Genomic DNA, 15,533 nt, shown 5'->3' with positions numbered 1-15,533 from the left:
TGATATAGGCTGTCATAATATTCCTACATTGATATAGACTGCCACAATTATCCTACACTAATATAGACTGTCATAATAATCCTACACTGTTATAGACTGTCATAATAATCCTACACTGATATAGACTTTTTCGAAGATCCTACACTTATATTGATTAATACAATTATTCTACTCGGATATCGACCATATGATCTCAAACAGATATCGACCGTGACTGAGATTCTAATCGGACAGTGGTTGTTACTATAATTAAATTCAATTATCATCTGTGACAAAGATTCAACATTGATATCGACAGTGGCAATTATTGTACACCACTATCTACTACGATTCCGATTGCGCGCTTTTTTATACTCTGATATAAAATGTGAAGTTAATTCTAGACCAAATGTGACAATTATTACACGACCGTAATAATCATTACAAGCTAATATCTACTGTGACAAGTGACACCGATTTAATTCTGATGTTTAATATGATATAACCCTACACTAATATTGAATGGGGCAATAAAGTCTTGTTAACGATTGTTGGCGTCGCTCTGGAGAGCAACGACTAGAATGTAATGCATTTTTTTTCGCTTATGGGAGGAGAAGTTATTTTACGGATCAATGTATATATTTTTGTTTTAAGAATATCTTGCATAGTGGTGATTTTTTGTGTAAATTAGTGTAAATAAGTACTGCATTTGTGCCTATTACATTTATTATCACATTTATTGCCAATAATGCAAAGCTAATTGTTTGAATTAATAACTGATCCACAACTGATCACAGGGGAAAGATCACAGGGACTGGGCAAATACGCGAAACTTTCTGGTTTTTTATAAAAACAAAACATAATCAAAATATATTTATTTTGTGGTTTTTCTAATTTGCTTATTTAGTGGAGAATAAATGTAGTACGATATTTAACGACCTATCGCGCAAGCAAGTTTATTGGAAGGCGTAGTGGTACGAAAACGTACAATGTATTAGTTTATTATTAGACATATAATAACGATCGCTATACACAACTTCACCAAATAGCAGTGCATAAATGATGTCAGCCGGAATAGCTCAGTTGGGAGAGCGTTAGACTGAAGTTGTTTACGCAGCAATCTTCTAAAAGCCCCCGCTTCAATCCCGGGTTACGGCACGAACGTAACAGTTCGGCGGCTGACATTTTTTTTTCAGTCAGGTTAATAAATATAATAAAGCTTTATTTTATGTAGACATTTTAAAATCCATTTTACTACAATTGGATATTTTTATTATCATTAATGGATGCCGCGTGGTGACAACGTTAATGAAAATTTCTTACATCACTTAAATATCTTATAAAAAATACACGTGTTTTTATATTAACAAATAAATGCAAACAACACATCTATGATCCTTGTATTTTTATGGTTGTCTATAATAGGCCCTAAGTACTATCCCTAGTATCCCTACCACATATAGAGCGCGAAGCGCGACACGTATTATTGATTGTAACAATGAGTTGCGATAAAGGAAGCAGCCGCTTATCAAGGAGGAGCTGTGTCCCAGCAACCCGTTTCCCTAGAGTCAAGCACTCCTCGGAGTTTTTTTTTAAGAACCACATATAGAGCGCGAAGCGCGACACGTTTACTATCCAGGTGGAATGGGCCCTTTAGCATTATCCGACCATTACGTCCATAGTTATCTTCCTTAGAATTTGAGAAATTTTGAAGTCATTGTTCGAAGTCCAAAATTTTCATCCGATTGTTCCAAAACTTGCACAGGTTTTTTATCAATGAGGACTCAACCCAAACTCTCTATATGAGCAATATCGGACCATAAGACCAGAATTATGTCTCTTTTAATGAAAAAATAAAGTGAAAAACTGCTTGGGTAGGTGATTATGTCAACATTTTTCATCAGATTCTTTCCAAACTTACAGTGTCTTCATATCAATGAGCATTTTTTACCTCATTAAAAATGAGAAACATCGGGACAATAAGTCCAGAATTTTTTCTATTTAATTTGACAAAATAATCAATTTCCACTTGCTTAAAAGATTTCACAACTTTCGTCTGAAACTTTCCAAAGTTGATAAGTGTTTTTATATCAGTATTACTCGAACCCTATTGAAAATGATGAATATCGGAGCAATAAATCTATTTTGATCTTTTACTGAATTTCAAAGTATTGTGAAATGCAGCTTCTTTATACAATTTACAGTTTTCATTCATTTTTTTTTTCAAACTTTTACAGTGCTTTCATATCAATGAGTACTCAACCTCTATCGTAAATGAGCAACGTAAGAATAAATTCAGAATCATCTCCCCTTGAAGTTGAGAAAAAATATGAAATTACGCTTACTAGATGAAGCAGATTTTTTAAAACCTACACAGTTCTGTTCCATTAATGAAAACTGCACACCGATGCCAGTAAACAAAAGGAGACCAATGTAAATAAAATGAACTATGAAATATTTAGGGGTTACAACATAAAATCATAGATAATGGTTATTTGAGGGTTATAACACAACATCATAAATAATGGTTATTTGGGGGTTATAACACAAAATTATAGATAATGGTTATACCAGTATCTTTTTCTATCTTGTTTAAAATAATCGGCCAATATATTAATATTTACAGTAGAAAAAAAATCGTTCCATGTAACTTCATTGAGTGCCTTTTGCACTGAAATTCCCGACGCCCTTTGATGCTTTGCGTCAATAATTATCTTGTAATTTTATTAAATACAATTTATTCGTGCTTTATGTGTGCTGTATTCCCCAAAACAGGAAATTTATAATTGCACAAAATAAATGTACATGTTCATTTAGTCGGGTATTTTAAATATAATTAGTTCATGGTCTCATTTGTAGTTGATAACCTATTTATGACCTGGGTATTTACAAATGATTGTATCAACGATTTAAAAACATGATATTCTGTTTAGACTACCACTTTCTCGTCTGTGATCCTTCATAACTCAGGGCGTCTCTTAACAAGATTTGAAATCCAACACCATTGTTTCATAGACGGATCTATTTCAATCGTGATTTAACAGTTTGCGTCGAACCATTTGATTTATTATAACGATCAATATGTGTAGGACGCGTATTTGTTGATATATGATAATTAAAAATTACAATAACGATGGGAACCGCGCTGTTATTTCTAATATTAATATCAGGGTTATTTACGAGTTGCGGTAAGTCAATATTAATTAAAATAAGTATATGACTTACTGTGCTATTTTAATTATGTCTTTCTGCTATAGTAAACGCAAACAATAAACACGATTTATTGCATTTTGTTTAATCGCGGTGTTTCTCAATTCGAAAATATACACATGTTACATTAGTTTGTATCTGTAGATCATATTTGTTGTTAAGCAACTGTTACGCACAGAACGTGGTTAACGAAAACACGGTGAACCCAAAATGACCTCGTAAAAAGACATGACACCTAGAATTCATGTATGAGTATCCATTTTGTTAATGCACTACTGCTGAGCTGATGGGAGATAATATGGATGCCATTCGTCCGTTCATAAATACGTCCGTACGTCAGACTGTCCGCAACATGTTCGCGTCCGCTCTATAATTCCTGTGCCCAATACGGAATCTCATGAAACTGGTCTCAAATGAGAAGGGTATTGAGTCGCTGTGCAGAGGTTATGTGTCTGTAAAGATTAAGATCAAGTTCGTACTTCAAGGTCAACTGTTTGTGCCCCTACTTGTGTGCCCGCTCCCCATATCCTGTATCTACCTTTTGACGGATATTCGTGAAACTTGTATTAAATCATAAATCATTAAGACGATGTGCAGAAGATATGAGTCAGTCCGGCCAAGGTCTATGTCGTACTTTAAAGGGGCCTTTTCACAGATTTTGGCATGTTTTGAAGTTTGTCATTAAATGCTTTATATTGATAAATGTAAACATTGGATGCAAAAAGCTCCAGTAAAAAATCAAGAATACAATTTAAAAAAGAAAAAAAAAGGTAACCCTCAGCAGGGCTCGAACCACTGACCCCTGGAGTCCTGGAGTAAAATGTCTACGACTTAGACCACTCGGACATTCTTCCGAACACAATGCCAGATGTATTTTATACTTTATATAAGCAATCCTGGTAGTTTCATAAAATATAACGACAACAACAGAACTCTCCAAATTATTAATTCGTTTTGCGTTGCAACGCTTTATAATTTTCGGGTTTTTAAATCGTCAAAAGATGCATATAATGGCTATTTTAGAGCATGGTAAATGTTCAGTATTACTCTTTCCTCACAAATATCATAACTAAAACGAAAATTTGCGAATCTGACACAACTTTTTTTCAATTTTGTCAATTTACCGAACGTGAAAAGGCCCCTTTATGGTCAAAAGTTGGACCCTCCGTTTTCGTGCCCGCTTTATACTTCATATACCCGTTTAAGCATTTTCATTTACCTCGTTCGTAGGTCCCTATGTTTTGGTTATTGAGACAATATGCAGCAGACATGCGGCAGTCTCGTCACAATTGAAGGTCAAACGTCAGACCCTTCATGTTCGTTCCCCTTCACATATCTCGTTCAATGTTTTTCATTAACCCTGGCGAAAGTGTTGGGGCCATTCAGAAAATCCAGAAGTCGTAAGGCAGTTAATCATGACTTATAATCAAGGTCAAACGAATCTCGGCGGGGTATATAGCTGTGGGGGATGTAGCCGGAAACCCAATCTGGACCACCAACCACACTAATACCGAGACTTTATGTTTTCACAATTTACCATACCATCGTGATTTAAATGCATCCACAAAAAAGTTTAGCAGCCTTAGCATACTGTGTCTACCTTAAACAAGTATTTTATCGAAATAAAACACGGACACGAACGTTAACTGTATGTAAAGGTATGAATGTAGTAAACCTCACTCAACATTAAAAACAAAAACGAATTATACATACCAACGAATCGCAACATAATTGTAAGCAGAACCCTCCGAACGTTTCGGCACTAATCAAGTTATAAATAACAAAACTTGTGGAATATTTTCAGTGGCTCAAACCTGCAGCCTACCCTCCGGCCTCGATGGTAATTGGACCAGCTCGAACCTGGGTACAGTGACCGTGGCGAGTACATTGTCACGCCTCACATTTTCCAAGGTACTGCTGGGGCAGAGTGCATCCGAGGTGAATGAATTCGACTGCTGGTACCAAGACGGCGATAAATACGTGCTTAAGTATGCAGTGCTTTTTTTAATATTGCCTTTTTATGCATGGTTACAATTAAGAATCACCATTTTATGTACAATATTTGTGTGTTAATAATATTTTTTTGGATTTTTTACAAGGACAGATTACTAGAAGATCTGTATTTGGTGATTGTCTAAGTATTTTTTTATATCTCAAAGTATAACATAAACTTAAGAAAATGACATATTTATACTAAAGTGTGTATATGGTTAAGTTAACAACCTTCAACATCATTTGATTTCTATTAAAAATTCTGCCTAATTAAAAGTAATTATCACTTACTTTGTTTTTTTATCGTTACAATTCACGGGTACCATTTTCTCCGAGTCAATATGAAACTTTATGCCAAGTAATTTAAAAATAGTGCCCCCAAAACCAATTTATTTATATGTTTATCGAACGATTTATTATTTTAAGGAGTCTATCCAAATAACATGGGTTCTATCGAAATTTACTTTTAGACCGGAGTATTTAGAAAAATGATGAAGGATATTAGGATTGTCATCATTTCCATCTAACAGTAATGTCGTGTCATCTGAAAACTGTGTTATTTAATGATCTATGAAATTTATAAAAACACCTTTGATGTTCTTGTTATTTTGTATCTTAAAAGATCAAATTTCACAACATAAAATAAATTAGCCGTGCTCTGTGTAAAGTGTCGTCCCAGATCACAATCATGGATGACACTTTCCTCCTAAAATGGATTTTTGCTAAGAGTCGTACTTTAAGCGAAAAATAACATACAAGCGGAAAGGTTCGTCCCTGATTAGCCTGTGCGGACTGCGCACATACATTAAACCCCAATTTCACAGAGCGAAGCTCAAATAAATATGGACTAATGGAATCTCCTTGCCTACAGCTACGGCCTATATTTAAGAATTCGGAAAAAAAACATTCCATTGCACAGCGGTAGAACTACATGTATTATGATCAAACAGTGATAGCCAGTTGATGAAATTTGGACCAACATTAAAAAATAAAATAAAATCAAAAGATAGAGTATCAAATGCTTTTTCAAAGTTTATCATCATCATTAATCCAGGTGTAGAATGTTTTAAGTGAAGTGCATTATATCATATATGAGACGAATGTTTGCTCCAATGAATCTTCCTTTTTCAAACCATATTTAATCTTTATTTATCAGATAATTTAAAACAGTGTTTAGTATTGCAGCAATCGTTCCAGAGGCTAATTTGTATACAATTTTTCACAAAGTGATGGGTCTCCATTTTTCTTAAACTGCTTCGATCTATTTTCTTTTGGAATACATAGGATAATTCCTTGCTTCTGAATTATAGACAGTTCTTCCTTCAAAAACGAAAAGTTCAATGATCTTACTTCAAAATGACCCATTTTGTATCTGGGTCAGTCCTTACTGCTTTGATAGACGCGTAGGGATTTGAATTTCTACTTTTGAATTAAATGGTCACTGATAGACAAAAATCATTTATCACTTAACATCGAGCGTGTTCGGAAAACAATTTCTAAAGACACTGTTATAGTATGAAGAACATCGGATATAATCTTTTTTGGAAATATTAATGGTAATTTAAAAAAAGTACTCCCACTTTAACCGTTTCTGCTCAACTCCACAGGTTGAAATACACCAACATTTATCACATGATCTCGAGTGTTATTTCGATAATTCGGTTACTAAAATGGGACGAAATGAAATAACGCCTCATGTAAACACTATTGTATAAATGTGTTTACATTTTTGCAGGTCAATAAAAACGGAATATTTAACGAACAATACAGATTCGTATTTTTGGATGTGCCTACAATTTAATAAAGCTAGCGACTACTCGTACTATTTCTACATGTTTTCGGGTAAGTACACTAGCAATTTTTAAATGATACCGGATTAGCATATGTTAGCATATGTTAGCTATCTTTAAGTTTAATGAGTAACCCTCTGACTTCGCGTCTTAATCGTCAAGCACACCGGTGCTTTGTGTTTGTTTGTAATTTCAATGTACATTCAATGAAAAACTTGTTGAAACTAAATGTATAATATCAATTAGAATTAGCAGTTATAGTAAACAAAAAAAAAATAAAGAACGAATAAGATGAGAACAGCAAATGAAAATCATAGCAATTTGTCAAGATCTCAGTTCAGAAATTCTTCATATATGCTCAAACTTGAAAAGGCGTGTATGTATTTAAAAGAAATAAATGATCGTTTATATTCAGATAAGGAGCCATTCCTTGCAAGCCTCAGAATTCTGGGTGGAACGTACAGCTCTATCGTGGGCAAAGTCTGCGCTGCTAGCGTACCAGTGTCTGAATTCCATACTCTGCTGAAAATAGGTGACTCTGCTTTACAGTAAGCTAAGTATTTCAAGTTTGGTTCTGCCAGGTATGTGTATTAAGGCATACCTGGTTCTGCGCTGTTTATCGGTTTATCGATCCTGTGCCCGTATCTACCAGATTCCTAGAGAAAACATTTGGAAATGTCTTGAATTAATACAAAAAGACCTTAAAGGGGCCTTTTCACAGATTTTGGCATTTTTTTTAACTCATTCATTAAATGCTTTATATTGATAAATGTAAACATTGGATCGTAAAAGCTCCAGTAAAAAATCAAGAATAAAATTAAAAAAAGGAAAAGAACATTGCCCGGAGCAGGTTTCGAACCAGTGACCCCTGGAGTCCTGCCAGAGTCCTGAAGTAAAAACGCTTTAGCCTACTGAGCTATTCCGCCAAGTACACATTCTTGCCGTATTTTATACGTTATATAAGCAATCTTCGTAGTTTCACAAAATTTAACGACAAAAACAGAACTCTCCAAATTATTCAATCGTTTCGCGTTGCAACGCTTTATAATTTTTAGGTTTTAAAATCGTCAAAAGATGCATATAATGGCTATATTAGACCATGGTAAATGTTCAGTATTACTGTTTCCTCACAAATATCATAATTAAAACGAAAATTTGCGAATCTGAAACAACTTTTTTCAATTTTGTCAATTTACCAAAGCGTGAAAAGATCCCTTTAAGTCTCTGGCACGTTCTTGTCGAGGTCTTTTTAAAATTTACATGTTTTAAATAAGTAAATATTGCAAAAATGTCTCATTTTTTATTCTTTAAGAAAAACACATTTAACTATTCACTGAAAATTTTCATTAGGACGGCCTCATTTATTACATGGGACGAGGCCCGGATCGTATCGAAGATTGACTGCAAGGGTTTATGTTCTCTGACAATTGGGTTTACCCTAAGGCAATTGGGATCAACGGAGTTTCTCCTATAACACTTTGTGATCGTCCGATTATAATTATTCTACCGGCCTCAACCGATAGCCTAAAATTCAGTTTTTATGCTCTTTACCTAGGCAACGAGAATGCTGCGAAGGTTGACTGCCCTGACCCTCTGCTCGGTTCCTTCAACTACACTTACACGGAGAAGAAAGTAACGTATTGTGCTAACGTCAACACCGCCACCATCAACGCCTGTGACGCGGCAACGTTTCGTACGCACGTCATCGTTGATAATACTGGCTGTACGGCGAAGAAGCCTTTCTATTCAAGTGCGTAACATACACGTCTGGGTCCCGGAAGGCCTATATGCTGTTTCGTGGATGCCTTTTTTAAACCCAAATAAGACCCATATCGTGCAGTTCATATGAAATGCCAAATACCTGTCCGAAATGGTCGTTGGTTGCGAAAGCCCATCTGGATGCCTTATCGTTTGCTTGCTTGGTCGTGCCGCTTGAAAATAACGATCTTGCTACCGTTTATTGAACTCTACGCCATAAGATTTGTTTGTTAGTGATTGCTTTGCGAAAAGTCAACTTTTATGTTACAGAGCATATCGACGATAGTCTATTTTACCCCAAAATAGAGACATTTATTTCAACAATGTATATTCACTTTTTCAAACAGATATTCATTTAGTAACAAGTTATACTTATCATATCGGTAAGAAAAGTTTCGATATATACATTTATCGATAGCGGCTTTAAGCATATTGGTATAAAAAACACACAGCACTAAGCGATACTATATATACCATATAAACGTTCATTACTTAACCTCGTTCATGTTCTGTCGTAGCATCCGGTCAGCTTTGGTGCATAGTAAGTTTCACCCCGTCTACAGTGTCCTACACCACTCTGTATAACCCGGATTCAACCGTGTCATCTAAGTTTGTTTGTGTGGTACGTATTGTAAGCTTTTATCAACTTACACGTACTAGTTTTCTCGAGTAAAAAATAAATGCACATGTAATTTAAAAAGTGAGTTTTCATCTGTAGGTCGTTGTAGCTTTATTAAACTTGTGTTTAAATTTTCTTCACGCATGTTCAACTCTCAAAATAACTGGCACTGGTAGTCCGATGCTATTGATGTATAAATATTTTGTTTTTTCTTATATTTTCACTTACTGAAAATGAAATGTTTTTTCACTAAAACTGATTTCCTTTCACCAATAAAATTATATATGCCACTGACACGCATATAATATACGTTAATCGTTTTGTTTGCAAAGTGGGAAAATGTTGATTTTATGTGTATTCATGTTATTTTGCCCAAACCACTAATTAGGAGATGCCTTCCTGGTAAAACAATTAGGAACGTTAAACGAGATGTCCAGAATAGGGGGTTTAACTTTCAAAAAGCAAATTAATTATAGGGGTTTTATTTTCTCAAGGTAAAAAACACACTATGAAATAGCCTCTTTTAATGGAAGCACATAAATACAAAAGGAAACACATGCTGGGAATATTATTTTATCAAATGACTATGAAATAGTATCTTTAAATGAATGCATATAACTGTACACTAGAAATAAAATTATATGAGTCGTGTTCAGGGAAAACTGGGCAGAATGCATGTGCGTAAAGTGTCGTCCCAGATTAGCCTGTGATGTCCGCACAGGCTAATCAGGGACGCCACTTTCCGCCTAAATTGGATTTTTGCTACGAAGAGACTTCATTTAAACGAAAAATGTCATAAAGCGGAGAGTGTCGTCCCTGATTATCCTGTGCGGACTGCACAGGCTTATCTCGGATGACACTTTACGCACATGCATTATGCCCAGTTTTCTCAGAACAAGACTCAAATTATATATCCCACTAAAGGGCTAATAATGAATATTCAGCTTTTTATTTGCAAAGTGCGATACTATTTACTAAGTATATATGAGCCGCATTCTTAGAAAACTGGGCTTAATGCATGTGCGTAAAATGTCGTCCCAGATTAGCCTGTGCAGTCCACACAGGCTTATCAGGAACGACACTTTCCGCTTATATGTTTTTTTTTTAAATTTCAATGAAGTCCATCCTTACCGAAAATCAAGTACAGAACAAGGCTCATATTTATACCAGGCGGCCCAATCGTCCGGAAGCTCAACCCAGCTGAGTATGATCCCCGGGGAGTGTACGGGCACCCAGACACCCAGCGTCTCTCCCTCCGACACCACCGGGGCCACTATGGAACTGAAACCATACTGTACGTATATATAGTGATTACTTTGTCTACGATGGCACAAGCTAACAATACAACCTACAGCATATCAGTCATAATCCGGGTCGAGTAATACGGATGTTAGGGTGGACGCAATAAAGCATATGAGCATCGCCATGAGAAAACGGCGCTTAATTGCTGTGCCAGGGTTAGGGTCAGGCTGTGTCGTCCCAGATTAGCATGTGCACATGCCGCCTTAACTCTATTATCGCTAAGAAGAGATTTCCTTTAAACCAAAAGACTGTAAATGAGAAACGGGTCGTCCCTGATTAGCCTGGGTGGACTGCACAGTCTTAATTCAGGACGATACTGTACTGACAATCATTTAACACGGTTTTGCAGATCTATATGGTTTATTGAAAAATCCATCCAGAAGGCCAAAAGCCCAAGTATACACATGGATCCGAATCCTTAAATTGTGAATTTCGAATTGTATGCAGTGTTATATTCAATTTATAAAACTGTGACAGTTGGGAAAGAAATAATCTGTCGAAGTCATGCAAAGTAATAGGTAAAGTATTACATCTTATATCTTATTTGTAAAATATTAGCAAACATCCAAACGTATGAATAAATAAAAACATACACAAACATGCATTAAAAAGTGCACTTTGAAATTTGTATTGTATTCACAAGGCACTAGATGGGATGACCAAAAATGTCATTTCATGACGTAAACAAGGCTAAAGCCCAACATATGTATGAACATCTGAGTGTTTGCTTTAGCATTAGTTTGCACGTATCAACATATCAAATACATTAACGCACACGTAAATGGCTTAGCCGCATTTAAGTTTTCAAACCCGTTTATACAAATACAAAAACAAAGTATTTTCTGTGACGCCAGTCGAATTTTGACATCAAGTAGCTTAAACACGACAGGTTATCCATAACAAATAAAGTTACAAGCTGTAACAGACCACATTTGTCCGTTTAAAAAATATATATGTTTTTGTTTTGTACAAGCAAATTATGTACTAAAATTGAAACTGAAGATACGCTACGATACACGCTATTTCCCAAATCACGATATCAATATTATTGGTATTTTCTATAATTCTATTTTTTGTTGAGATTTATTCATAATATGTAATTTGATTTATTTCAGTTTCGTGTAAGACTACACCATCAACACCGTTGTTCACGGGTTGTAGAAGCATATTGCAACACCGTTGTTCACGGGTTGTAGAAGCATATTGCAACACAGCTGTGATATAGGGTTTGCAGTGATATGTGGATTTGTGTGCACGTGCACTTTTATCTCACGCCCATGTGTCGGATTTTGCATCTTACGAAATAAAGAGGACTTGTTTTTTTCTGAGCAAAAACAATTGGCACTTAAAGTACGACGAATCACCCATTAATTGTCAATAGCGAAGGCGTTCATTTCCCACTATACTATATCAGTGCAAATTCCCCGAATCCCCCATAACGCTTGTAATAGATATGTTTAAGTAATATATAAATGTATATATTAAACTATTATAAGATAAACTGAACTTTGAATAAGCATTACATTATTAATTGGATGAATGAGGCATTAGACAAATATCTACCAGTAATTAATAAGAACCATTTAAATGAAAAGCATTTTACAACATACATCGGTGTATGAACTGAAGGGAAGATAACGCCTTAATTTGCATAAACTCCGATTTCTGTACGTTGTGCATGCAATTTTCGTGAATGTGTTACATTATCACTATCTCCGAGGGCTTCAGTGCATATTGTCACGGTTAAACAATTGCATAATTTTTTAAAGTTATCGAACGTCATAAAAATTACATATAACTACGGAATTCCATAAACGACAGCCTACTGTCTACCGCCAACTGCCAACTGCTTACTGTCAACTGTCTACTGCTGACTGCCAACTGCTAACTGTCTACTGTCTATTGCCAACCGTTTACTGTCAATTGTATACTGCCAACTGCTTACTGTCAACTGCCAACTGTCAACAAGAATACTGGTCAAACAATTACACCGTTGAGGAGATAAAGACGGTTTGGCTAGAAAGCATGGTATATCGTACAGGTACAGAACAAATATATGACAAAGCGGGTTGTCATGTCCCTATTTATATTTAATGTTTGTCTTCAGTCCTACTTTATATGGCTTTTATGTTTTCTGTGTGATGGTTTCGACGCTTGTTGGTACGTTTTTGTCTGTGTTAACCCGTCTGCAGGCCACTTTGGGGGGTTGTCCTTTTTTGTCCGTCCGTTGAATTACTCGTATAAAACAAAACCGGAGACATTCTATGTGAAAAGCATTACTGAAAGCTAGATCCCCGCTGTCTCTCATGTCTTTGAAAAGATCTGTGCCAATAACCATATACTTGTACTGTACCTGTACGATATACCATGCTTTCTAGCCAGAACCGTCTTTATCTCCTCAACGGTGTAATTTTTGACCGGCATTCTTGTAATATGCTCAATTGTTATTGATCAATTGTATTTTTTTTAATTTCCAGTAAGCAGTAGACAGTTGGCAGTTAGCAGTTGGAAGTCAGCAGTAGATAGTTGGCAGTAGACAGTTGACTGTAAGCAGTTGGCAGTAGACAGTTGGCAGTCAGCAGTGGACAGTTGACTGTAAGCAGTTGGCAGTAGACTATATAACTATAGTAGTATAATTGACGGTAGACAGTTTGCAGTAAGCAGTTGGCAGTCAGCAGTAGACAGTTGACAGTTAGCAGTTGGCAGTTGGCGGTAAACAGCATGCTGTCGTTTATGGAATTCCGTAGTATATAACAGTTTCTGTGTACAATTCCTCCGACAGTAAGTATTCGAATTTCGTCGAAGTTTACAGAATAATTTTCTCCAGTAGGTACAGCGCGTATTATCAAGGTGCGTTTTTTCTCTTAAAGGGATCTTTTCACGTTTTGGTAAATTCACAAAATTAATTTTTAAAAAATGTTTCAGATTCGCAAATTTTAGTTGAAGTTAGTATATTTGTGAGGAAGAACTAATACAGAACATTTACTATGCTCTAAAATACCCATAATAGACATCTTTAATTTGACGATTTAAAAGCCTGAAAATTATAAAGCGTTGCAACACGAAACGATTGAAAAATTTGGAGAGTTCTGTTGTTGACGTTATATTTTGTGCCACTACGAGGATTGCTTATATAAAGTATAAAATACATCACTCATTGTATAAGCTCGGATGGCTGGGTTGTCTAAGCGTTAGACTTTCACTTCAGGGGTCAGTGGCTCGAGCCAAGTTGGTGGTTACTTTTTTCCGCCTTTAATTGTATTTTTTTACTGGAGCTTTTAATGTCCAAAGTTTACATTCATCCATATAAAGCATTTAATGACAAACTTCAATACATGCCAACATCTGTGAAAAAGTCCCTTTAAATGTGAACTCGCTTATTAATGTACAACACTGCACCCTTGGCGGGCGATACACTGTCCTTGACAGCATTTTGGTCATTAGTTTAACACCTGTATTTATGTTATTGTCCTGCATGAGTTAGTTTGTTTAATGTAGTACTTTAATTCTGCGGTCTTTCTATTCCCCTGGTGTTATTTAAATGAGTTTCTTTAGAGACAAACATATATAATTTTCCAACAGTCATTTAAACAATATGATTGGTAACACGAGTGTCTAGTTGTGGGTTAATAGTTAGTCACACAGTAATGTGCACTATAAAAAACAACATCAAGCAACTTAAAATTAGTAGGCATCATTGCCTCTAAAACATCAATGTGATGTTCTATTCTACTGTTCCCCGCAAACGACGTTTTACAGATGGAATTTTGGAGTCGATCTGTCGGTCGGTCGGTCAGTCAATCGGTCGGTTAGTCCGCATAAACTGTTATACGTTAGTAAGTCAAATTACTTCAACTTTTCCAAAGCAATTAGATTGAAACTTAAAGTATACTGACACAATTCTGATATGCATTCTCACACCTTTACCCACTGATCCACAAACTCGCGAGTTATTTGCCTCTGACCATAGATGATAAGGCGGCGAGGGGTATCACTAACGTTAATAACACAGTCCTGGTTGTAATATAAACTTTCTGCTGTAGTTTGTTTTTAAAATGGAGTTGTCCCGCTATGCTTTCTGTTGTTCTTTTATTCCATTAGAGTTCTTTAGCTATTTTGCTGTTCTTCTGAACTTGATCAAACAATCTGTTCTATTGTGGCGTTACTCTAATGTTGGACTATAATGCAAGTATGCTGTTCTGCTATTTTGCCGCAGTGTTTCAACAACTCTTCTGTTGTGTATGTTGTTCTGCTATTCTGCCGCAGTGTTTCAACAACTCTTCTGTTGTGTATGTTGTTCTGCTATTCTGCCGCAGTGTTTCAACAACTCTTCTGTTGTGTATGTTGTTCTGCTATTCAGCCACAGTGTTTTTCTTATTCTGCTTAAGAAGTTTTTTATTGTTGTTATTCTTTTATAATTTATATTTGATTCTTCCGTTCTGATATACATTCTGCTATTCTTGTGTTAGAGCTGTTCTGTTGTTCTATGAACGTTATCCTAATCTGTTGACTTTTATTATAAAAAAATGCATTTTAATATTGTGTATCCGTATCTACCACGCTATGGTTGAACTGTCAAGTTCACATAAACTTACAATGAATTGCAAAATAAAAAGGAATACGAAATTTTATAGGTGTACCAACTACTACAACAACTACAACAACGACCACAACCACTCCGACAACCACCACAACTACTCCTGAACCAACAACAAGTACAACAACTGAACCAACAACCACATCAACAACTACAACAACAACTCAACCAACAACTACAACAACCACACCGACAACCACTACAACTACTCCTACAACCACAACTACTACTGAAACCACCACAACGCCAACTACTACAACACCTACTACAACAACAACAACTGAAT

At 35.7% G+C, this 15,533-nt stretch overlaps 1 protein-coding gene across 1 annotated transcript; it reads left to right on the top strand.

Annotated features, from left to right (window-relative positions):
* The first annotated feature begins 6,885 nt into the window (after window positions 1–6,885).
* Window positions 6,886–12,078, top strand: LOC127849521 (uncharacterized). The gene is made up of 6 exons (XM_052382143.1): window positions 6,886–7,023; window positions 7,387–7,503; window positions 8,527–8,721; window positions 9,248–9,351; window positions 10,519–10,642; window positions 11,766–12,078. Exons 1-6 carry the CDS (start codon window positions 6,897–6,899, stop codon window positions 11,873–11,875), a joined length of 777 nt encoding a protein of 258 aa, XP_052238103.1. The 5' UTR covers window positions 6,886–6,896; the 3' UTR covers window positions 11,876–12,078.
* Window positions 12,079–15,533: the final 3,455 nt, after the last annotated feature.

This window comes from Dreissena polymorpha, chromosome 11 (assembly GCF_020536995.1).
Source record: "Dreissena polymorpha isolate Duluth1 chromosome 11, UMN_Dpol_1.0, whole genome shotgun sequence".
Taxonomy (NCBI): domain Eukaryota; kingdom Metazoa; phylum Mollusca; class Bivalvia; order Myida; family Dreissenidae; genus Dreissena; species Dreissena polymorpha.
This window is presented reverse-complemented; position numbering and strand designations above follow the sequence as displayed.

What these genes read in the sequence shown, in the direction of transcription:
- LOC127849521 (XM_052382143.1), top strand. Translation starts at nt 6,897, where the DNA reads ATGTGTTTACATTTTTGCAGGTCAATAAAAACGGAATATTTAACGAAC. An exon ending in CATCTAAGTTTGTTTGTGTG is followed by an intron (nt 9,352 to 10,518) that starts GTACGTATTGTA and finishes TATTTATACCAG; the next exon opens with GCGGCCCAATCGTCCGGAAG. An exon ending in TATGGAACTGAAACCATACT is followed by an intron (nt 10,643 to 11,765) that starts GTACGTATATAT and finishes GATTTATTTCAG; the next exon opens with TTTCGTGTAAGACTACACCA.